This window comes from Solanum tuberosum, unplaced genomic scaffold (genome assembly GCF_000226075.1).
Source record: "Solanum tuberosum cultivar DM 1-3 516 R44 unplaced genomic scaffold, SolTub_3.0 scf00535, whole genome shotgun sequence".
In the NCBI taxonomy this organism is placed as follows: Eukaryota; Viridiplantae; Streptophyta; class Magnoliopsida; order Solanales; family Solanaceae; genus Solanum; species Solanum tuberosum.
This window is the reverse complement of record NW_006239471.1, coordinates 205907-231636: the sequence shown is the minus strand read 5'-3', so window position 1 is coordinate 231636 and position 25730 is coordinate 205907. Positions and strand designations below refer to the sequence as shown.

At 32.8% G+C, this 25730-nt stretch overlaps 2 protein-coding genes across 5 annotated transcripts; both read left to right on the top strand.

Annotated features, from left to right (window-relative positions):
• The first annotated feature begins 1614 nt into the window (after window positions 1-1614).
• LOC102604711 (poly [ADP-ribose] polymerase 2-like) lies at window positions 1615-25730 on the top strand. Of its 4 annotated transcripts, none has more exons than XM_015304414.1 (20): window positions 1615-1862; window positions 1949-2219; window positions 3128-3240; window positions 3456-3720; window positions 6366-6478; window positions 6596-6677; window positions 7008-7243; window positions 7507-7633; window positions 7725-7780; window positions 8315-8388; window positions 23083-23129; window positions 23316-23365; window positions 23794-23856; window positions 24040-24120; window positions 24319-24429; window positions 24549-24624; window positions 24717-24859; window positions 25059-25132; window positions 25241-25346; window positions 25535-25730. In XM_015304414.1, the coding sequence occupies exons 1-20, from the start codon at window positions 1773-1775 to the stop codon at window positions 25625-25627; spliced, it is 2271 nt and encodes a 756-aa protein (XP_015159900.1). In that variant the 5' UTR covers window positions 1615-1772; the 3' UTR covers window positions 25628-25730. The 4 variants fall into 4 exon arrangements, with proteins under 4 accessions (XP_015159900.1, XP_015159899.1, XP_015159901.1 ...); XM_015304413.1 differs by lacking the exon at window positions 23083-23129 and adding an exon at window positions 8553-8599; XM_015304415.1 differs by lacking the exons at window positions 23083-23129; window positions 23316-23365; window positions 23794-23856; ... (5 more) ...; window positions 25241-25346; window positions 25535-25730 and adding exons at window positions 8553-8599; window positions 8787-8836; window positions 9266-9328; ... (5 more) ...; window positions 10868-10970; window positions 11163-11427.
• LOC107058573 (poly [ADP-ribose] polymerase 2-like) lies at window positions 15524-22190 on the top strand. The gene is made up of 6 exons (XM_015304416.1): window positions 15524-15838; window positions 20619-20731; window positions 20855-20936; window positions 21258-21493; window positions 21822-21948; window positions 22040-22190. The coding sequence occupies exons 1-6, from the start codon at window positions 15667-15669 to the stop codon at window positions 22138-22140; spliced, it is 831 nt and encodes a 276-aa protein (XP_015159902.1). The 5' UTR covers window positions 15524-15666; the 3' UTR covers window positions 22141-22190.

Here is a 25730-nt window from a genome sequence, read left to right as displayed (position 1 = left end):
ACATAAGTTTGATTGCTAAAGGGCAATAATTAAGGAACGATCCATTTAAAGGGAAAAACGTGTGATTTGATGTATGTTAACCCATCACGAAACTATGGTAACAGTCAAACTGCAATATTAAATCATCCAAATCAAACCATGGATGCCTTTGTTACTAATATAATTTGGCTGTTGGTGAAATTTAAAGCTAGTAGAGTTCAACTATTCCATGCACAAATTAATTAAAAACAACATAAGAAATGTCAACTACCTAAAAATATATTTTCTAAAGAATTTATTAATATGAGTTTAATATTGAACCCTCAAATAAAGTGAGTAGTAGTAGTACTTTTGAGATGAATATGTAATGTTCGTGCAGTGATAGTTTTCGTAATTATGGTTAACAGAAGGATAAATTAGAATATTTTGATCTAGTCAATATTATTCCTAGTTGACCTATTCCAAGGTTTAATTATACGTGAATTCACGTGCAAAATACACACACCAATACTCTTAATTTGCCAGTATTTCTTATTTTATTACATCAAGATTACAATTCGAGTATGTAAAATTTTGAGAAATCACAGAGTTCATTTTGTATTGAAAGAAATCACTCATTAATTGTAATCCCTTTATCCCTAATTACTTGTCCACTTTTGAATTGACATACCTGTTAAGAAAATAATTATTGATATAGTGAGTTTTACCATTTTATCTCTATTAATTATGAAGTAGATGAATTAAAAATTTAAAATTTTCAAGAAGTTCTACTTTTTTCAAAATTAAATAATTAAGGATATGTTAATTTTTTTTTGTCCTTTTTTTATTTGTCAAAATAGATAAATGAAAAAAGAAAAATTAAACAAGTACTGTTAGTAACAGATGGAGTATATATAGGGAGAAAGATCAAATCTTCCTTTTTGTATAGAATAATAATTATGGCTTGATTGGGGGACATGTGACATCATTGGTATCAAGTTTAGTCATTTGAAAATACGAGTAAATTAAGATCATTTTGGTAACATTGAAAGCATATTTTAATTTCAACTACTTAGTTTCTCCATCTTAGTTTATTTGTGGTACTTTTTACTTTTAAAGATTTATATTAACTAAAAAACTAAATTAGATTAGATCAATTTAATATTGAGAAAATAACGCGTATAAGTAAATATATACTAGTTAATTAGTTATCATAGCTATAGTTTGTCTTAATTACAATTCACAATCTACTTTTAGCTATAATTACGCGGCTCAACTTTTTAGTTTTGTACAATTCACACGTTTGTATAATATAATTTGTATAATTTGGAATTTGTGTAGCTATTTATACTTCTGATGTTTGTAATTGTATAAATTCGTTATTTCAAGTTTATACAAAAATAACTGAATCATACAAATATACCCGTGAATTATACAAACATGCAAATTATACAAATCTGCGAATTATACAAACGAAACAACTTAAACTGCAGCTACAACATGTAAATATGCAAACTATAACTATCGAGTATAATTAGATTTATTATAGTGACTATTTGCTAAAGTTTTCCGAAAATTTATAGAGTTAAAATTTCGAAATGAAAATATAAATTGTGCGAGAGAAACTATAGAGGGAAGACTCAACTATTTCAATTTCTTTACTTCAAAAGTCTGAAAGGAGGCCCGCGCTAAATCGTGCGCTGCACAAATTGTTCCAACAATCTTCTTTAACAAGCTTTTCCCCTTCACTACTAAAAAGTATATAACTAGTTTTCAATCATCTGCAACTTCTCAGCACTGAAAACATTCAAACAATGGCCACCATTACCAAGCTTAAAGTAGATGAACTTCGTAAGGAGCTTTCAAGTCGCGGTCTTGATACCACAGGAACCAAACCCATACTGGTTAGCACCTATAGTTGGCAGTAATTGCATCTATTGCTTGTTATTTTACTGGTTTTAATTGAGTACCCACATTGGGGAAATTGCAGGTAAAGAGGTTGGAAGAGGCTATTGAGGTGGAGGAGGAGGAAAACAAGAAGAAATTGAATGGTGATAAGAAAAGGTCGAGGGTTGATTCTGACTCAATTGGGTCAGTGAAAATGAATGATGTGGAGGAGTATAAGAAAATGAGTGTTAAGGAGTTAAGGGAGGTAGCTACTTCTCGTGGGATTTCAAGTACTGGGTCGAAGAAAGAACTTGTTCAGAGGCTTTGTGCTGCTGCTGATTCAAAGAAAAATGACTCAAAAGATGATCTTGGAGGTACTGTCATTAAGTTAAGCTTATGAAATTTAACCATCAGTTTATTCAGTAACATAACTTTTTTTTTTTTTTTGGAACCTAAACTTAGTTTCTTTGTTAAAATTAGTAAAACCGAGGGAAGAGTAGTTTATGTTGGCTTAGCACTTGTTTGCAGGATTATGATTTCCCTGACTGGTTTTGATGGTGCTTGAGTGCATTGTCAAGTCGAAACTAAAAATAGTCTTGTATTATAATTTTATTTGACCTTTCACGTTTAATTTCTACTTCGTCCTGTAATTTATCTGTTTTGTTGCAAAAGAACGTGGCTTTAACCAATAACTTTTTAGTGTATTAATAACTTGTCAATTTGAGATGATGACGATGACAACAACATACCTACTAACTAGTGTGATCCCACAAGTGGGGTCTGAGGACGCCGGAGGGTGGAATGTAGGCAGACCTTATTCCTACCTTGTGAGAGGTAGAGAGTCTGTTTCCGATAGACCCCAATTCGAGATGATACGTTTGCAAATTATTACACTTTTCATACAGCTTTGTGATTGTCTAACTTTCTATTTGCGAAGTGGATTAATCTGCAATCTACTCTAGTATTGTTTAAATCAAAAGTGACTAAATTTTAGGGGAGTAGCTTTATACTAAGTAGCAAGTAGAATTGAACTCTTTAAGAAGCTTTTAACAGTAGATTGTTATCATAATTACTAGTATATACTAGAGTAGTTAATGCTACAAAATGGTAATAATGCACTATATTATATTGATTAACACAGAAATATAGTAAAGTGGTTTGCTTAGTGAGACAGTCTAGGCTGAAACTAACTTGACTCTTTATGCTATCTATTTGGTTGTGCTTTTCATCCCTTTTTAGTGAGAAATGACTGTGTCTTGCTTGCTGTTAAAATATTTGGCAGTTGGAGATGAAGGCGAGACAGAGAAATTGGTCACAGCAACAAAGAAAGGTGCAGCTGTTTTGGATCAATACCTGTCAGATGACATCAAAGAACAGTATCATGTCCTGCAACAAGTAAGTCATTTAGAAACATTTTGCTTCTGGCTGCAAAGAAGTATTTGCATTGTCCCCCCCTCCCTCGCTCTTATCTGTCGAATAAGTAAGTCGCGGTCTTGACACCACAGGAACCAAACCCATACTGGTTAGTACCTATAGTTGCCACTAATTGCATGTCTTGCTTGTTATTTTCTTGTGTTTGAATTGAGTACCCATTTTGGGGGAAATTGCAGGTAAAGAGGTTGGAGGAGGCTATAGAGGAGGAGGACAACAAGAAAATATTGAATGGTGATAAGAAAAAATCGAGGGTTGATTCTGACTCAATTGGGTCAGGGAAAATGAATGCTGTGGAGGAGTATAAGAAAATGAGTGTTAAGGAGTTAAGAGAGGTAGCCACTACTTGTGGGATTTCCAGTTCTGGGTCGAAGAAAGAACTTGTTTTTAGACTTTGTGTTGCTGCTGATTCACAGAAAAACGACTCAAAAGATGATCTTGGAGGTACTGTAGTAGTATTGTTGCTGTGGACAAATTTCTCCAATTTTACTGTCATTTTTTGGTAACAACTGTGAACATTACCATTGATAACAAAAGAAAATTACAGCTTTAATCACCTAACAACATAGAGTGCCTAGTCTATCCACTTCACCTCACAGCTAGTTACCAGTTAAAGCTTGAATAAAATTCCTACATTTATACAGTTTCTTTGATTCCTGAAGTCTATCTGTTCTGTCTATGAATTCCTGTTTGATCTGTGTTATAACTTGCTCATTTTGTACATTTACTCCTCTGTATATTTTCCAGTTCCTCGCTCTCCAAGTGAGATATACCATAGCCCTCCATAGAGCAGCCACTATATCTTTCTTTGCTTTACTCCAATGCTTCCTGTTATTCCAGTAGTACCTGATCAATTCCAGTTGCTTGTATCTGTATGTGAGTCCATTGCGTGATCACTTACTTTACTTTCTGCGTCCATACACATCGAGCAAATAAATGGTCAGTTGACTCAAACTCATGTGTGTCACAAAGACGACACTCTCCATTTTCCACCTTGATGTGCATCTTCCTGAACCATCAGTTAATTCATTAACGTAACTTCCTTTTTTGGGGAACCTAAACTTAGTTTCTTTGGTTAGAATTCTATCTAAAATTTGGAGACCTTAAGTGAAATATCACTCTAACAATTAGTCAGACCAAGGGAAGAGTAATTTATGTTGGTTTAGCACTTGTTTGCAGGATTATGTTTTCCCTGACTGCTGTTAATGATGCTCGAGTGCATTGTGGAGTTGAAACTAAAAATAGTCTTGTTTTATAATTTAATTTGACCTTTCACATTTAATTTCTACAACATACCTAGTGTGATCCCACAATTGAAGTTTGGGGAGGGTGGAGTGTACGCAGACCTTACTCCTACCTTGTGAGAAGTAGAGACTGTTTCCAATAAACCCCAATTTGAGATGACACAATTGCAGATTATTATACTTTTCATATAGCTTTGTGATTGTCTAACTTCCTATTTGCGAAGTGGATTAATCTACGATCTACTCTAGTATCGGTTAAATCAAAAGTGACTAAATTGTGGAACTTAGGGAGTAGCTTTATACTAGTAGAATTGAACTCTTTAGGAAGCTTTTAACAGTAGATTGTAATTACTGGTATAAGCTAGAGTAGTTAATGCTGCAGAATGGTAATTGTGAGAAATATAGGAAAATAATATTATTGAATTGTTGTTGTGTCTACATTATTACATTGAGACCTTATTTATAGACACTACAATACAATCTTTTATCAAGTAGGATACTATTTACTATTCCTATTTCTATTTCTATTCCTATTCGTATTCTAAATAGGATTGTATAAACCTATTCGTATTTTAATAGGATTGTATAAGCCTATTCCTATTCTAATAGGATTGTATAAACCTATTCCCATTCTAATAGGATCGCATAAACCTATTCATGTTCTAACACCCCCCTCAAGCTAGTGCATACAATTCATGTACCTAGCTTGTTACAAATGTAATTAATATGAAGATCGATGAGGGGCTTGGTGAGATATCTGCAAGTTGATCAGTCGACTTCACAAAATTGACAGTCAATCTCAATGTGCTTGTCTTCTCATTAAATATTGGATTTTGATGCATAATGTCAGTCAATCTCAATGTGCTTAATCTTCTCATGATTTATTGAATTTGATGCATAATGCCGATAAAACACAGAGTGATAAAATTACAGTGTTGAACTTCCCAAACCAAACTTGCAAAGACTGTTTCAGACTATAGAGTGACTTACATATGACATACACGGCTACTAAACTCCCCCTGAGTAACAAAGTGCTCAAAATATAGTATAAAGTATATGGATCGTGTTGGAATCAATAGATGAGTCGATATTAAACAAGAAAGTCACCGAAAAATTGGTCGGAACATGCTCATACGCCGGAGTACTAGATTTATGGCTGAAAGTGGTCACAATCTAAGAAATAAAATTATATGGGTAGGGTCGGAATGATGACGTGATGTTACACAAATTAGATATGAGAAAATAATCACATGAAAGGTACACCTAGATTTATGGCTGAAAGTGGTCACAATCTAAGAAATAAAATTATATGGGTAGGGTCGGAATGATGACGTGATGTTACACAAATTAGATATGAGAAAATAATCACATGAAAGGTACACGGTAACCCAACTTTTGCTAACTTAATCATTGACCAGACGGGCAACATATATGGGTAATAGCCACTTGCCGGCAGCGAAAGCTCTTTGATTCTCTACAAAGATCGTAGAGGCTCTGATACCATGTGAGAAATATAGAAAAAGAATATTATTGAATTGTTGTTGTGTCTACATTATTACATTGAGACTCTATTTGTAGACACTACAATATAATCTTTTATCAAATAGGATACTATTTACTATTCCTATTTCTATTTCTATTCCTATTCGTATCATGTTCTAACAGTAATAATGCATTATACATACTGATTAGCACAGAAATGTAGTGAAGTGGTTTACTTTGACTTAGTGCTACGGTCTAGGCTGAAACTAACTTGTCTATTTACGCTATCTATTTGGTTGAGTTTTTCATCCCTTTTTAGTGAGAAATGACCGTGTCTTACTTACTGTTAATAAATTATGGCAGTTGGAGATGAAGGTGAGATAGAGAAATTGGTCACAGCAACAAAAAAGGGTGCAGCTGTTTTGGATCAATACCTGTCAGATGACATCAAAGAACGGTATCATGTCCTCCAACAAGTAAGTCTTTTAGAAACTTTTTACTTCTGGCTGCAAAGAAGTGTTTGCATTGTCCCTTTTTTCCCTCTTATCTGTCTAATAAAGTACAGATTCCAATGAATTCTTGTTGATCTGCAGGGCAATGATATTTATGATGCCACATTGAACCAAACAAATGTTGGGAACAACAATAACAAGTTTTATATCATTCAAGTTCTAGGTGATTCCCATTTGTTGCCTCATATACATCTTAATTTGTTGGAAGCAAACTGCCTAGTTGCCTTGCTTTCCTTTTAAAGTGGTTTTCTATGCTATGGTAGCAATATAAACCATAATAAATTGTTCCAGCTAATTGGTTGCTAAATCATCTGAGAAATCTGATTAATTCTGATGGTGGGCCCACCCTGAGAACAACTATGAATATTGTATTTGGTTCATCATGTTCTAGAAACAACTGAGAATTCTTACATATTTGGAACTTGCTGATATTTACATCATGTCCTACCCTTCTCCATATTTGTTTGGCCTGATTCTATTCATTTGATTGCAGAGAATGATAGTGGTGGGAATTTCCTTGTTTACACTAGATGGGGTAGAGTTGGTGCAAAGGGCGGAACAAAGATCAATGGTCCCTACACGTCTGCCTATGATGCCACATCTGAGTTTGAGAGTAAATTCTATGATAAGACCAAGAACTATTGGTCTAACCGCAAAGATTTTTTTTGTCAACCAAAGCATTATGCTTGGTTGGAAATGGACTATGCTGAAAATGGGAAAGACTCCTCAGTAAGTGGTGTTAAGTTGCTTGTTCTCTATTGGGACAATCATGTAGTAAACTTATTATTTCTGGCTTTCTGCGTTGCTGCCAATCCTATTGCTCTATATCGCAATTGTGTAGATGTATTAAACTCATTATTTTTTCCATCAACTTAGATTCTTTTGCTCTACTTTCTGCTGTTGCATCTGAGTCCAGTTGTGAAAGCAATAACTTGCAATTTTCTATAATATGAATAAGCAGTTTGGTTTGAAGTATCATTCTTGTTTATTAGGTCCAAGGACAGTCCAACCCAGTACATAAAAGTCAACCTCGTGAGACTAAGCTGGCGGCCCCGATTGCAAAGTTCATATCTCTTATTTGCGACATCAATATGATGAGGCAGCAAATGATGGAAATAGGTTTAGCACTTTTCTTACACCATAATGGTCCTTATCTTGATATTTGTCACTTCTATTGTAACTACTAAATATTCTTGTTATTGTTGAACAGGATACAATGCTAACAAGTTGCCACTCGGTAAATTGAGCAAGACAACTATTTTTAAGGCAAGTATCTGCTGTGTGATTTATGCTTTAGTGTCTCATTTCTGAATTACTTAGTTTTATCTCTATTTTTTAAATCTGTGCGGTCCTGAGTGAAAAATAATCGATGAAGCATATACCAAATCATGTAAAGATTCCCTTAAACCTAAATTCTTTACTCCCTCCCCACTAGTATTTCCTCATCAAAGCTTGAGGTCTTGATTGGTGCTCTCCTGGAGTGCTGAAAATTCTCAGTCTTGTTACTAGATTGCCTGACTGGAATCTGATACAGAGTGCTTTCACAAGGTATTTGCTGAAGAAATGGGAAAAATACGCACGGAGGATTAAAAGTATTGAAGGGTGTTGGGAGAAGATAGTTAGCAGGAAGTGGATGCATGTTGTTAGAAGCCATAACCTTTATATATTATAATGTTCTCTGTACTCTGGTAGTCCAGTCTACCCTCACCAAGACATAAACGAATCAGTAAATAGATTAATAAATGAGAGAAAAAAGAGAATCACTCTGTACTATTCAACTAAAAGTTTGTTTCTGTTTAGGGCTATGATGTCTTGAAAAATATTGCTGATGTAATTGGCCAGTCCAACAGACGACTGCTTGAAGATTTGAGCAGGTAAGCTTGTTTCATTCCTACTGTGAGCTGTTTGATTATGGTCAATGATCAATGCACATTTGCTTAGCCCTTACCATGTTGTTTCTGGAATTTTAGAAGCTTCAGGAGCTGTTTGTAACCATGAATATATGGTTGCTGATATTTTCATCATTTTCATGTTGCAGTCAATTTTATACAGTCATTCCTCATGATTTTGGATTCAAGAAGATGTGTAAGTCATCTTAGTTCCTTTTCCCCCAAAGTCTCATTTTGACTCGTCCTGCTTTATCTGCTTGCTTGATACTCCAGTCTTTCTTTTTCCATGTGTCATTTTTTTTCCCTCAGTTACTTTAGGTTGATGGTAGTAGTTCTGTTAGTTTTTGTGTAACTAACTAATATACTCATTTTTCTACTGTCAGGTGAATTTGTCATCGACACTCCTCAGAAGTTAAAAAGCAAAATTGAAATGGTGACTGATTTTTTCTCTTCTCTAAATTTACTCCTTTTCTCTTTCCTCCTGATCATTATTCTCTGTGTGTGCGCATTTCAGTCAAAGGGGTGGACTTGCCTGCTTTGTAGTGCTTTTGACAGTTAATTGGACTGACTGATCATTTGATGTTTCATCATCAACTGTTATGTCCATCTAGAAGCATGAATTTCTTATTTACTGTTTGTTGGTGTTCCCTCACAAATGAGTTGGTTCTAAGTTGTCCTGCTGTATGCATGAGCTAACAAAGCATATGTTAGAAAGCTGAATTAGCTGTTGTCAGTAAAAACTGATCTTTACAATGAAATTTTATTTCAATGCTTCTTTACATTTATTTTCATTCTGCTTGTCTATTGTTTTACTTATTTCTACCTGACCCTATTGCTGTGGTTAACTCTTGGAAATGAAAAGGTCGAAGCTCTTGCTGAAATTGAAGTCGCAACTAAGTTATTGGAGGATAACACAGATATACAGGTACTGCTTTGCCGAGTCTTGTTGAAAGTAATTGCTTTAGTTTTGGTGCGAAAAGAACAGTCTGTAGAGTATAGATAAATATTTTGGAAGCTCTAAAGTAAAAATAAAAACCTCAATTTTTGGCTCCATTTTGGTGCATCAGTGAAATGATTTTTGATTTATCTTTGAAATAATAAAAATGGTTTTGGTTTGAAGCTATGTTCCAAGAGATCTAGCTTTTAACACAATTTAATTTGCTTTTGCACACAATAACTGTTTGATGATTAAGATATAACTCATAATTGACATCATCTTCTTGTAGGAGGATCCCTTGTATTATCAATATGAACAACTTCGTTGCAAACTTGTTCCAGTTGAAGTCGGTTCCCAAGAATTTCTCATGGTATGAAAAAGTTTTTGATGGATCTATTACTTCATGGCCTTTATCTTCTGAGTATTGTATTTCCTTATTCAGAGTATTGATCAGCTTGATAAGCATGAACATTGTGAATTTATTTGTTCATTTGGTCCATGCACGTCATGTCTTCTACTATAATTGATTTTTGTCTCAGATCATTATTCATCTCTGGAGTTATAAAGCAGAGTGATGTTATTTTTGGTCAGATTGAGAGTTACATGAAGAATACTCATGCAAAAACGCATTCTGGTTATGCTGTCGAAATTGTTCAAGTATTTAGGGCATCAAGAGATGGTGAAACTGAAAGATTCCAGAAGGTGAACTCCAAAGTCTCATGAAATTCCTTACAACAGCTTTTTCTATTTTATTAACATAACTGCTTCTACCCAAGACTGATGTAAAATCTGTGAACTCTCTGGAAGCAGTTCTCTGATACGAGTAATAGGATGCTTTTATGGCATGGTTCTCGACTCACAAACTGGGCTGGCATTCTATCACAGGGTTGTTTGCTTATTCTCTTGTTTTAATTTCTTCAAGCATGTTTTACGTCATCTTGTAATTACCTAATGATTGATTCCTGCTTGATACACTAGGTTTACGAATTGCTCCTCCAGAAGCACCTTCAACAGGGTACATGTTTGGGAAAGGTGTTTATTTTGCTGATATGTTCTCCAAAAGTGCAAATTATTGCTATGCCTCCTCTGCTGCTAAGAATGGTGTGCTTCTGTTGTGCGAGGTTGGTTAGCATTTCAATCCAGCCCAAGTCTTGTTCCCCTCTCATTTTTTTATGTTGTTCCTTTAGTGTGCCACAATCTCTCTATATCTAGTTTGCCACTTCACATGTTTTCCGTTTCAAGGTTTGAACAGGAGGGGAAGCCCCTGCAGTCCAGAAATTAACGACATTTCTACTTCCTTTACAGGTTGCTCTTGGTGAAATGAATGAGCTGCTGTCAGCAAACTACGATGCTGATAAGTTGCCTTCGGGAAAGCTAAGGTTTCATTCGTCTCATACTTATTATGTTATTACTCAACTCAAAATACAACAAAAGAAAGTAGAGAACTGTAGTTTTTAGATATAGGGCAACCTGTTTTGAGCTGGAAATGAATGATTCATCGGAATATCATGATTCTTGACATTGCAGCACCAAAGGAGTCGGTGCCACGGCCCCAGATCCTAAAGCATCTCAAAGACTTGAAGATGGTGTCATTGTTCCTTTGGGAAATCCAAAGAACCAACGAAAGCAGGTTCGTTCTACTCCTGTTTATGACATCATTTTTACTTCACGATTCCATTTTCTCGAAACGATTATATGCATACTAAGTTTGTGATTGTGAAATTATGAATGATACATTTCTACTTTTTGTGTTAAAATGAACTTCCTTTTCTGCTGCCTAGTCCCCCATATATACTAAACATTGTCTTAAATATTTTTGCAGGGTAGTTTGTTGTATAATGAATTCATAGTTTACAACGTGGAACAAATAAGAATGCGCTATGTTATCCAGGTTGAGTTCAATCATGGAGTATAATCATATTGCAAATATAATTTCATCTTTTTAAGTTTCGAGTATCAGTAATTTTGTATAGGCATTAATGTGTCATGTAAACTTTTGAATCGTCTACACGATTCTAGCTAGGTGCAGTGAGTTTATTACATTGTGACTTTTTGTAACTATAAAATCATTCATGTTTTGCCTATTATCTCACAAAGTCACCCCTACACAAAAACTTCTTTCTTAAATCACGAACAATTGTGTATACTATCTTTTTTTTTTTGGACCATTTTTAATTTTGGTGATGGGGACCTCTAATAAGAGGCTACGCAAAACCATCAAACATGTTCGTTTAAAAACAATGCTCCGAATAAGTCCTGTAATGACATAATTGAATCTAACTATTAATAAATGACATAAACAAGTATTTTCATCGGAAGTTCAATTGAACATATGAGTCTTTTTCCTAAAATATAAAGTATATCATGAATCATTTGACGTATCTATAAAATATTATAATTTTTCGATAAAAAAATATGAATTTTCTTTAAATTGAAATTACGATAAGAGATAACGTTGAAAAAGAAGCGAGCCATTAACTTTGTTTGATTAGAAGATAGAGACTTTGTTGATTTCTTGGAAATCACATATTTATGAGTAGAGGAAACTAGAGTTGAAATGTGAGGAAACTGTCTTCTTGCTTCTGACATGTTTAATGTGACATTTATCTTTTTTTACTTTTCTCGCAAGGTTGAGGTCGTTTGTTAGAGTGTATTAGTAGTAGAAGTAATATATATTAGGGATAAGGGTCTGAAAAATATCCCAATTTTGGTCGAATTTGCTGTTGCGATACTAAACTTTCATGAAGACCTATTACCTCCCTAGATTATTTAATACCGTATTTTAAACATATATATTTGTCCACGTGGACATAAAAAATAATACAAAATTATAAATAGTAAAGTGTCCATGTGGGCACATATATACCTTTAAAATACACTATTAAATAGTTCAGAGGTAAAAAATACGGTATTAAATAGTCTAGGGAGGTAATAGGTCCTTATGAAAGTTTAGTATCGCAACAACAAATTCGACCAAAGTTGGGGTATTTTTCATACTCTTATCCCTATATATTAACTCATTGTATTATATATTATGTTTGTTATACTTTTTCATGTTATATTTAACTAATACAAATATTAGTTATACATTTTATTGTGTATTAAAGTATGTGTTAGTAATATCATGTATTTTTAGGTATTAATAATGCAATAAATTTTAACGCATACATTAACACGCTTAAAAACCTTATTGCTCCTCAAAATCTTTTTACTTTTTTTTCATCATAATTGTGACGAGTAACTTTATAAATAAATATTTTTATGCAATGCATGCTAATTTTAATATACCAAATCAGATATAAATATAATAAAAAATATAAATTTGTAAAATAAATCGTATAAATAAATACAAATAATAAAATTATCTATTGATTTTTTAATTTAACAAGTGAAAATAGATGTAGGGAAAAATTAATTCCCAACTTGCAAATATAATATAATTCTTGTAAAAAATTAATTTCACAAGTACTTATTACTATATCAAACTTGAAATGAAATAAGAGTATGTAATAGTAAAAAAAAGGGGCTCGATTCTAACTCAATTTTAAAAATTAATTTAGGAGACTAAAATTATTTAAATTATATTAAAGTGATCACTCACCTTTAAAGAATCCATATAATTGCCAAAATTCTTTTCTCTAACAATTATTTTTGAACTTTTTATTTGAAGTTTTCTTTAAAAACAATTCCAGAAATGTTTTCTTTTATTTTTTGAAGCAAATAATTAATACCACCATTGATTAATTAGTTGTCGGCTTTTCTTGGCTTCGACTTCATATCTATTATCACACACACAAAAAAAAAAAAAAATTCTTGGTCATTTATTCAATACTTACTAAGATTGAAAAGTCAAAAATTCATGGAAAAATGTTAAGGTATTTTCGTTTGTAGGGTTGATAAATATATTGATTTCATTTTTGATTATATTCATACTCTATTGCTTTGCAAATCTTGGGAAATTTAAAGAAACTTATATACAAAGATGTTGACAAACTTCGAAACTAATTTTCTGCAAGCAGCAATTAGTTGTATTTTTTTTTTATCCGGTGATCGATGCCAGCATCGAGTTCTGAATATATTTAGATCACGCAACATAGGGCCTATTTGAGGGGCACTCTCCCAACATGATTTTCTCCATATTCATCGCTCTCAAGGGTAAATTAGGAAGAATAATATTATTTATGTATTGATTCTGTGAAATGACAAGTATTTCCTCTGTTTCTATTTAGATGTCACCATTTCAGATTTCATGCACTTGAGAAACTAGGTAAGTTTATCATTGTACCCTTATTTTGTGTTCTTTTGAAACTAAGTTTTCAATAAATGAGTAATGACCATGAATTAATTTATTTTGATTAATTAATCTGCCCAATGAACATGAATGTTACTTAATTTTTCTATATTAATCAAAATGCATACTTTCAAGGTTAATAACTATCACCGGTAAAATAAGAAGAATAGTGTCGTTTATGTATTGATTTTGTAAAATGGCAAGTATTAAGGGAATATCTATATTTTTTTAGTAATAACCACATGTAAATAGAAAACGTGAGAATATTAAGAAACATCTACTTTTAATAAAGATGATTTGTAAATAGGAACGAAGAGAGTAGAATTTGAATGTTCCACTTCCAAATTAAAAAAAAACAAGAAAAGATATGTCAACTACCTCGAAATGTATAATCTATAGTAATTATCAATAACAAAGAAAAGATACGTCAACTTCCTCGAAATTTATCAATATGAGATTTTAATGTCAAACCCTCAAATAAAATAAGTAGTAGTAGTACTTTTGTGGTGAATATGTAATGTACGTCTAGTGAATAGTGATAGTCTTTGTAATTATGTATGATTATGTACTAACCATAATAAATAAATTATAAATATTTCGACCTTGTCAATATTATTCTTATATTAATTTATACGTGTATTATACGTGTATTCACATGTGACTTGCCACTATATTATTTATTCAACTGTGTAAAAGTTTCAGAAACTATAGTATTCTTTTTGTATTGAAGGAAAATATTGTAAGGATTGCATTAATTTAATTTGTTACATAATAGTCCAAAATTAATATTGTAGTAAAAAACTTCAAACGATAGAGAGGAGGAACGAGATTTTTCTCAAAAGATCAAATTTATCTTTTTATATAAAATGATTTTGGCTTAATTACGAGACACGTGATATAACTGGGTATTAAGTTTTAATCATTTGAAAATACGAGAAAAATTTAGCTCATTTTGATAATGTCGAGAGCATATTTAGTTTCATCCACACTTTTTCTATCTCAATTTATATATGGTACTTATCATTTTCTAAAAATTAAATTGATTAATCTTCGAAGTTAATTTAGATTAGACGAACTCAATATTTTAAAATTTTAATTTTCAAAAAGTACAAGAAAATTACTATGAATTAACTATTATCTCTTTATATATATATATATATACACACACCAAGGGCATATTCATGGAATTTTATGAGCTCTCTTATAACATTATTAAGAAGAGGTACAAGAACTTCCTATCGCTACTTCTGACGACCTTCTTCAGAGGACTCCACGCCAATTTCTTCTTCAATGCAATAACGGTTTACTCTGTTTACTTTTACTTGTCTATACACACACTTTTAAGAAAGTATCATATTCATATTGATTGATGAATAATTTTATATTTTAAAAAATAATTAATATTGAAGATAAAAAAGATTAATATTTATCTTTTTTTAATACATTAAAAATAACAAGTATATATATATAATATACTCCCTCCTCCGTTTCATTTTATGTGACATTTTTTTAATTTTGACATTCAGACAGACCTATTTTTGACCGTAAGTTTTTCATAGATTTTTTAAACATTTTGAATTATCAATTATTGTGACTTAGTACTTTTTATGTACTTTACAAATATATAAATTTCATTTAAAAAAAATTTGAAGATTTTATGTGCAAATTTTCGATCAAACTTAAATTGTTTGATTCTCGAAAAATGAAAAGTGCTACATAAATTGAGACAGAGAAATTAAGGGTGTGTTTGAAGTTAGAAGAATGTTTTGAAAAATGTTTTCCTTAATTTTTCAAGAGAAATCATTTTCTTTAAATTTAAGAAAAATGAATTGATTTGAAAAATATTTTTCAATACATTTAACCTTTGAAAATTGGAAACTCCATACCAAATACACTCCAAGAGGAAAGACTATTTCAGTTTCCGTAGATGAAAAGTGTGAAAGGAAGCCCGCGCTAAACCGTCCGCGCTGCACAAATATTGGGGAAAAGTATATAAGTAGTAGAGAAACTTGTCACCACTGAAAACATTCCAACAATGGCAACCATTACCAAGTTTAAAGTTGATGAATTTGACTCAGAGAAAATGAATGTTGTGGAGGAGTATAAGAAGATGAGTGTTAATGATCAGGTAAACACTGGGTCGAAGAAAAAACTTGTTCAGAGGCTCTGTGCTGCTGCTGATTTACAGATTAACGATCATCTTCCAGGTATTTTAATAGCTTTGCTGGGTCGACAAATTTCTCCTATTTAACTGTCATTAGTTTTTAAAAGACACTTCAACCGCCTCCGCAAAGTCGGTTGCGGATTTGTGCCCTTTTAACTTATTCAAATATTCAAAATTATAAATAAAAATGCTTTAATTAAAATTAATATGATTTTTTTCATGTTTTTCAATTGACCTTTAAAAAAATAAAAATTTAAATTATTATCTATTAAATTAATATAATTTAATGAGAAAATAAATTTATTTTTAGTAACAAATTTAATTTAAAAAGATAAATATTTAAAAATTTATGCAAGACAAGTGAGATGAAAATGAAAAAAATTGTTATACAAGTAAAGCGAAAAGGATTAAAATTTTTACGCATTAAGCTTAATTCGCCCCACACCGGCTCCGCCCTATTGATATCTCTTAAGGTGGCAGTGACCATTAAGGCCAATAACTCGTCAAACATGGGAAGTCAATAGAGTTTGGGGTTGTTTGGTACAAAAATAAATAACACATGAATTAGTAATGCAGAGTTTATTTTTATCAAGTGTTTGGTTAATTGTTTCCAATCTTATCTTCTATTTGGATTAAAACTCTTTAAAAATCTTATTTCTAATTATACCCTTACATTATTATGTAATTGCGTTAAGATAGATAATTGCCGGAAAATATTATTTTTTTATGACCTCCTAACTAGTTATGAGAAGAACAATTTTGTTGTCATGTTTCCAATTTTCTACTTGAATTATTAGAGGATAAATAATTTTCATCTTAATAAATTGATCATTCACAAAATGTCAATTTTCAATTTAAAAAAGATAAGGTAGAATGATCTGGGAGACTCTTATACTTTGTTCTGTTTGTAAATTGGTGGACCCCTATACTTACAATTTTGTCAACTAAACCTTTAAACTCACTAAAACACAATATTTTAAACTCTTTCCTCATCCTATGTGTGTGTCCGTGTGGTACACTCATTTACATGTATGATTCCACGTCATTTTTAATGACACATAATAAATTAAATATTAAACAAATAAAATAATAATAAAAAGAGTACTTCTGCATATGCTAGAAATTTTGAACATTATTTTCTCCATTTTTGCTCTCAAATTGAGCACCAAATTCATGTTAAATTGGTGGAATTCTTAACTATTTGACTTGAATTTTACACTATTGGTTCACAAACATAAACCCAACAAATCTCTATACAATTTCAAATTTATTTCATAAATTCACAAAATCCATTTATTATTCTTGAAGCTTCATCAAGCTTATCAATGAAGTTTTTCATTTTTCAATACCCACTATCACCAAAGAATACGCACGAAATCGAGATTTTGAAAAAGAATGAATTTTGAGAAAATATTTAGGGGTGAGACAGTGTGCGGGGTGTTAAGAAGAAGAAGGGAAATGGTGGGTGAATCCAAAGAGAGAAGGAAAGAAGTGGAATGGGTTTAAGAAATTTGGTTGGGGGTTGGTTGGGGCGGGGGGGAAGCAGCAGCGACAGGCTGCTTGAAGAAGATAACTGCCTTTATGTTTTTTTTTGGTGTTTTTCATTTATTTATTTTTTAAAATTTTAATTGTTTTTTTCATATAAATTTCACACACTTTCTTTAAAACGCGTGGAACCACTCATCATTCCAAGTCAGCAATATTAATGCCACATGTGCTCAGTCAATGGTCAGAGGTGTTTAATATATTGTGTTTCAGCGAGTTTAAGAGTTCGGTTGACAAAGTCGTAAGTATAAGGGTCTAACATACAAACGGAGCCAAGTACAAGGGTCTCCCAAACCATTCCGCCAAAAGATAAACCATCTACTTTTAAAATTAAAAAGACAGTCAACAATGATAAAATTGAATAGATCGTCTACATTTACACATAAAAATTGCAAGTTATAGTTTTAAATATGTATGTAATTTTTTAAATTGTTCAAAATACAAATAATTAGTGATATATTTGCCTTTTAATTAGTATTAGTATATCTTAAATAACTCACATTTCAAATTTGTATTGATTTGTATTGGATATATTTAGTAACAAACAACTCTCTCTAAATAATTTGTAAGCTAATTTATTTAAATAAATTTACTAGTACAAATATAAAACATAAAATCAAGAAACTGAACAAAATAATTGAAATGATTTGAGGGATATTTTTGTCTTTATATAAACTTATCCCATGGTATTATAGACCTCCAAATGAAAAGCATTAGTAATACATCCTATAATACCATGTAGAATGTATAACTAATCCATGAATTAGTATACATAGGTTCAAATTCCTACTAAACATAGTACTAAATAATACTATACATAATACATTGACTATTTTTTTTAAGGGAAAAAGGACGAATTTACCCCCGAACTTTAATAAATGGTACGTCTATGCCCTCTGTTATACTTTGTGTCCACATATGCCCCTGCCGTCCAATTATAGGTACACACATGCCCCTTTTACTAATGGACCCCTCATTTTTACACGTGTTTTAGTCCTAATGAACTACCCGTTTGACCTTTTTTTTAACCCATAAACCAACTTAGCGCCCCATAATCCAATACCCACCCAATTTCCTCTAAAAGACATCCTAATTAAAGACCCAAATTAACAGGTCCCATATCTCACATACAAAACCCTAGCCTAGTTCTGTGTTCCCCTGCAGTTTCTCCCTTTCTTCTTCTGAAATCACCAAACAATTTCCAAAATTGCTATCACACCTCCACATCTTTGTTTTTGTGTATAACTTCTAATAGAAGTCAATGATCTTCCCCTTGATCCTTGTTGGGTCATCAGTGATTACTCCTTGTACATGAATTGTTCTATGTTATTGTATCTTTTATGGGCAATGGCCATTTTGTGAAAGAACTTGGTGATCCTATCACCCTCTTTAAGACAGAGATGTAGACTTTTGTTTCCATGAGCACTCTTCATTTTTATGGACTTCCTCATTATCCATTAATAATGTAGCTTTCATCCTCAGTCAAAGTCGTCACAGCAAGCATTCTGTCCATATCTGCTAACTGGCTGAGGATGTTCTTTCTTTAAGAGTAAAATTTCCTTGCAAACTTCTAATCTATTCGTTGAGTTTTGCTTTGAGTGCCTTCATTTTACAAGCCAAGATGAGGGAGACGACAAATAGATGAAAAATTGGCTACGAAATTATGACCAACACACTATAGATTCGACGAAGACAAGGTGGAATCGACCAACAAACTGGAATCGACGAAAGAACTAGGCTAAGGTTTTGTGTGTGAGATACGGGACCTGTTAATTTGAGTCTTTTAATTAGGATGCCTTTTAGAGGAAATTGGGTGGATATTGGATTATGGGACGAATAGTTGATTTATGGGTTAAAAAAAAGGTCAAACGGATAGTGAATTAGGATTAAGACACGTGTAAAAAATAAGGGGTCTGTTAGTGAAAGGGGCATGTGTGTACCTATAATTGGACGGCAGGGGCTTATGTGGACGCAAAGTATTACGGAGGGCATAAATGTACCATTTATTAAAGTTCGGAGATAAATCCGTCCTTTTCCCCTTCTTTTAATAAGGCCTACCAAACGACCCCTTTAAGTACTAATGTACTAATCTTTCCATTACAAAATACTTGTGGTAGTTTTTTTTAATTTTTTATTTAAGTTCAAAATTTAATTTAATAGAAAAATTATAAATTGTTTCATATTGATGAAAATATATATTTCTTCCTTTCCATTTTCTTTATTTATTTTACTTTCTTTTTTTAATCCATTTTGTATTTAACAATTACGTGAAAATTATTAAACTATAACAATTTAAAATATTTAAAAAACATGTAAAATTATTATAAATTTATAATAATTAACAAAATATAAAATTTTGGTTGATTTCTAAAAAAATTATAGGTGCAACATTTATTAAAACTGTTAAAAGAATATATATTATTTAAAAATTACTATTAATCACAATATTAAATATTTAAAAATTGTATAAGAAATTTGATCAAGTTTTATAATTCTAACTGTGTGTATTTTGTAACTTCATTGACGAAAAATTAAATTTGCTGGTGTTGTGTGAACTTGCTCTCAAAACATTCGCCGGAGCTCGACGGCGTCAATCTGGTCTGCTTGATTTTCCGGTCGGTAATTACCGGTGACGGGTCAGGTACCCATGTTGATTTGGGAGCTGATTCTTTATCTCCTCCCTTTAGCTTCTTCATCATTACATTGCTCAGGCCACCTCTTCTTCTTCCTCCGCCTAACGCCACCACTGCATATCCCTTCATACAATGTAAACCCAAAAGAAATTGGCTTTGACCAATAACTTTCAAGTGTATTAATAACTTGTCAATTTGAGATGACGACAACAAAAACATACTAGTGTGATCCCAACAAGTACACAAATCTTACCCCTACCTTGCGAAAGGTAGAGAGACTGTTTTCGATATACCCTAATTTGAAATGACACATTTGCAGATTATTGCAATTTTCATATAGCTTTGTGATAGTCATTTGTGACAAAATTTTGAAACTTGGGAGTAGCTAGTTTAGGTAGAATTGAAGTATTGAACTCTTTAGGAAGCTTTTAAACAGTAGATTATTATCATAATGCAACAGAATGGTAATAATGCACTATATTATACTGATTAACACAGAAATGTAGTAAAGTTGTTTGTTTCTACCAAGTGCTACAGTCTAGCCTGAAACTAACTTGACTATTTACGCTATCTATTTGGTTGTGCTTTTCATCCATTTTTAATGAGGAATTACTGCATCTTGTTTACTGTTAAAATGTTTGGCAGTTGGAGATGAAGGCGAGACAGAGAAATTGGTCACAGCAACAAAGAAGGGTGCAGCTGTTTTGGATCAATACCTGTCAGATGAAATCAAGGCATTATACCATGTCCTGCAACGAGTAAGTCTTTTAGAATTTTTTTGCTTCTGGCTGCAAAGAAGTATCTGTATTGTTCTATTTTCGCCCTCATATCTTGTCGAATAAAGTTCATTTGGATTCCAATGGATTCTTGTTGATCTGCAGGGAAATGATATTTATGATGCCACATTGAACCAAACAAATGTTGAGAACAACGATAACCAATTTTATATCATTCAAGTTCTAGGTGATTCTCCATTTGTTGCCTCATATACATCTTAATTTGTCGGAAGCAAACTGCCTAGTTGGCTTGTTTACCTTTTAAAGTGGTTTTCTATGCTATGGTAGCAATATATACCATAATAAATTGTTCCAATTTATTAGTTGCTAAATCAGCTGACTACTTCTGATGGTGCGCCAACCCTGAGGACAGCTATGAATGTTGTATTTGGTTCTTCATCTTCTAGAGATAATCAGAATTCTTACATATTTGAAACTTGCTGATATTACATCATGTCATTACCCTTCTCCATATTTGTTTGGCCTGATTCTATTCATCTGGTTGTAGAGAATGATTGTGATGGGAATTTCCTTGTTTACACTAGATGGGGTAGAGTTGGTGCAAAGGGTGGAACGAAGATCAGTGGCCCCTATACGTCTGCCAGTGATGCCACATCTGAGTTCGAGCGTAAATTCTATGAGAAGACCAAGAACTGTTGGTCTAACCGCAAAGATTTTTTTTGTCAACCAAAGCAATATGCTTGGTTGGAAATGGAGTATGATGAAAATGGGGAAGACTCATCAGTAAGTTGTCTTAAGTTGCTTGTTCTCTATTGGGACAATCATGTAGTAAATTTATTATTTCTGCATTGATGTCGAATCTATTGCTCTGTATCGCAATTGTGTAGATGTATTAAACTCATTATTGTTTTCATCAACTTAGAATCTTTTGCTCTACTTTCTGCTGTTGCATCTGAGTCGAGTTGTGAAAAAATCACGCAATAACTTGTAATTTTGTATCATATGAATAAACAGTTCGGTTTGAAGTACCATTCTTGTTTATCAAGTTGACATTGCAGAAGATATAAAATGGTGTTTACTGATCTGAGGGCTTCATGAACCTCTTAAACAGATCCAAGGACAGTCCATTCTAGTACCAAAAAGTCGACCTCGTGAGACTAAGCTGGAGGCCCCGATTGCAAAGTTCATATCTCTTATTTGTGACATCAATATGATGAGGCAGCAAATGATGGAAATAGGTTTAACACTTTTCTGACACCATAATGGTTCTTATCTCGATATTCATCACGTCTATTGTAACTGCTATATATTCTTGTTATTGTTGAACAGGGTACAATGCTAACAAGTTGCCACTCGGTAAATTGAGCAAGAAAACTATTTTAAAGGCAAGTATCCGAAGTGTGATTTATGCTTTAGTGTCTCATTTCTGAAGTACTTAGTTTTATCTCCATTTATTTAAATCTGTGTGGCCCTGAATGAAAAATAATCGATGAAGCATATACCAAATCATGTAAAGATTCTCTTAAACCTAAATTTATTACTCCCTATGTTTCAATTTGTTTGTACTACTTTCTTTTTTAGTTCGTTTAAAAAAGAATGCCTATTTCCTATTTTGGCTACTCTTTAATTTTAACTTTCCATGTAGCATGTTTAAAACCATAAGATTAAATGGCATTTTGATACATTTGACACATTTTTAATTTGAGCCCACAAAATTCAAAAGTATTCTTTACTTTCATATACTCCGTGTCAAGTCAAAACATGACAAACAATTGAAACGGAGGGAAGTATCTTCAAATATTGATATTCCCTTTGTTCCAGTTTACTTGATTTGCCTTTACCATTTCCTCCGAAATTCTGTTTTTTCTATATAGAATTTAAACATTCTAAGTAGTATAACCTAATTCTATGAAATAATGTCTTCTTTTCTGAGATATAATTTTACCCCCACTAATATTTCCTCATCAAAGCTTGAGGTGTTGATTGGTGCTCTCCTGGAGTGCCGAAAATTCTTAGTCCTGAGGGTATCATGCTTTACTACCCTCACCAAGACATAAATGAATCAGCAAATGGAATAATAAATGAGAGAAAAAAGAGAATTACTACTCTGGACTATTTAACTAAAAGTTTGTGTCTGTTTAGGGCTATGATGTCTTGAAAAATATTGCTGATGTTATAGGCCAGTCCAACAGGACACTGCTTGAAGATTTGAGCAGGTAAGTTTGTTTCATTCCTACTGTGAGTTGTCTGATTATGGTCAATGCACATCTGCTTAGCCCTAACCATGTTGTTTCTGAAATTTTAGAAGCTTCAGCAGCTGTTTGTAATCATTAATATATGGTTGCTGATATTTCATCATTTTTATGTTGCAGTCAATTCTATACAGTCATTCCTCATGATTTTGGATTCCAGAAGATGTGTAAGTCATCTTAGTTCCATCTTTACCAAAGCCTCATTTTGCCTCGTCCTGCTTCATCTGCTTGCTTGATCCTCCAGTCTTCTTTTCTCCTTGTGTCCTTTTTTCCCTTCAGTTACTTCATGTAGATGGTAGTTGTTCTGTTAGTTTTGGTGTAACTCACTAATATACTCATTGTCCTACTGTCAGGTGAATTTGTCATCGACACCCCTCCGAAGTTAAAATGCAAAATTGAAATGGTGACTGATTTTTTCTTTTTTCTAAATTCGCTCATTTTCTCTTTCCTCCTGATCATTATTCTCTATGTATGTGCATTTCAGTCTAAAGGGTAGACGTGTTTGCTTTGTAGTGCTTTTGACAGTTAATTAGACTGACTGATTATTTGATGTTCATCATCAACTATTATGTCCATCTAGAAGCATGAATTTCTTATTTACTGATAGTTGGTGTTCCCTCACAAATGAGTTAGTTTTAAGCTGTCCGGCTATATTTATTTGCTAACAAAGAAAATGTTAGAAAGTTTAATTAGCTGTTGTTTGTAAACAATAATCTTTACAATGAAATTTTAGTTCAATGGTCTTTTACATTTATTTCCGTGCTGCTTGTCTATTGTTTGACTTATTTCTACCTGATCCTTTTTCTGTGCTAAACTCTTGGAAACGAAAAGGTCGAAGCTCTTGCTGAAATTGAAGTCACAACTAAGTTATTGGAGGATAAGACAGATATACAGGTACTGCTTTGTCGAGTCCTGTTGAAAGTATTTGTTTAAATTTTGGTGCGAAAAGAACATTCTGTTTTGGTTGAAGCTATGTTCCAAGAGATCTGGCTTTTAACACAATATCATTTGCTTTAGCACTCAATAAGTGTCTTGATGATTAATATATGGCTCTGAATTGGCATCATCATATTGTAGGAGGATCCCTTGTTTTATCAATACGAACAACTTGGCTGCAAACTTGTTCCAGTTGAAGTCGGTTCCCAGGAATTTCTCATGGTATGAAAAAGTTTTTGCGGGATCTATTACTTCATGGTTTTTTATCTTCTGAGTATAGTATTTCTTCATTCAGTGGTTGATCAGCATGACAAGTATGAATATTGTGAACTTTATTTGTTCATCTGGTGCACATCATGTCTTCTAGATTATTATTCATCTCTGCAGTTTATAAAGATGAGTGATGTTATTTTTGGTCAGATTGAGAATTACATGAAGAATACCCATGCAAAAACACATTCGAGTTATGCTGTCGATATTGTTCAAGTATTTAGAGCATCAAGAAATGGTGAAACTGAAAGATTCCAGAAGGTGAACTGCAAAGTCTCATAAGATTCATTACAACAATTTTTTTCTATGTTTCTTAATCTTATAACTACTACTACCCAAGGGCCAAGACTGATGTAAAATCTGTGACTCTCTGGATGCAGTTCTCTGATATGAGTAATAGAATGCTTCTATGGCATGGTTCTCGGCTCACAAACTGGGCTGGCATTCTATCACAGGGTTGTTTGCTTATTCTCTTGTTTTAATTTCTTCAAGCATGTTTTAAGTCATCTTGTAATTACCTAATGATCTATTCCTACGTGATACACTAGGTTTAAGAATTGCTCCTCCAGAAGCACCTTCAACAGGGTACATGTTTGGGAAAGGTGTTTATTTTGCTGATATGTTCTCCGAGAGTGCAATTTATTGCTATGCCTCATCGGCTGCTAAGAATGGTGTGCTTCTGTTGTGCGAGGTTCGTTAGCCTTCCAATCCAGCCCAAACTTTGTTCCCCTCTTATGTTTTTATATTTTTCCTTTAGACAAGTCCATTTTTGTGTGCCACAATTTCTCTACATCTAGTTTTCCGTTTCACATGTTTTCTTTTTCAAGCTTTGAATAGGGAGGGGAAGCCATGAAGTCCAAAATTTAACGACGTTTCTACTTCCTTTACAGGTTGCTCTTGGTGACATGAATGAGTTACTCTCAGCCAACTCTGATGCTGATAAGTTGCCTTCGGGAAAGCTAAGGTTTCATTCTTCTCATACTTATTATGTCACTGCTTCGATATAGAGAAACCTGTTTTTAGCTTGAAAAAACTTGATTCATGGAAATATCTTGTCTTCTTGATATTGCAGCACAAAAGCAGTCGGTGCCACGGCCCCAGATTTTAAAGAAGCTCAAATACTTGAAGATGGTGTCATCGTTCCTCTGGGAAATCCAAAGGAGCGACCAAAACACGAGGTTTACACTACTCCTGTTTATGACATTGTTTTTACTTCACAATTCCATTTTCTCGAAACATTATATGCATATGATGTTCGTGATTGTGAAATTATGAATGAGAAATTCTACTTTTTGTGTTAAAATGAACTTCAATTTCTGCTGGCTAGTCCCATATATACTAAACATTGCCTTACATGTTTTTGCAGGGTATTTTGTTGCATAATGAGTACATAGTTTACAATGTGGAACAAATAAGGATGCGCTATGTTATCCAGGTTGAGTTCAATTATGGAATATAATCATATTGTAAATATAATTTCATCTTTTTAAGTTTCGAGTATCAGGAATTTCTTTTATGTCATGTATATATAATTTCATCTTAAATCAATCCAACTGGAGAAC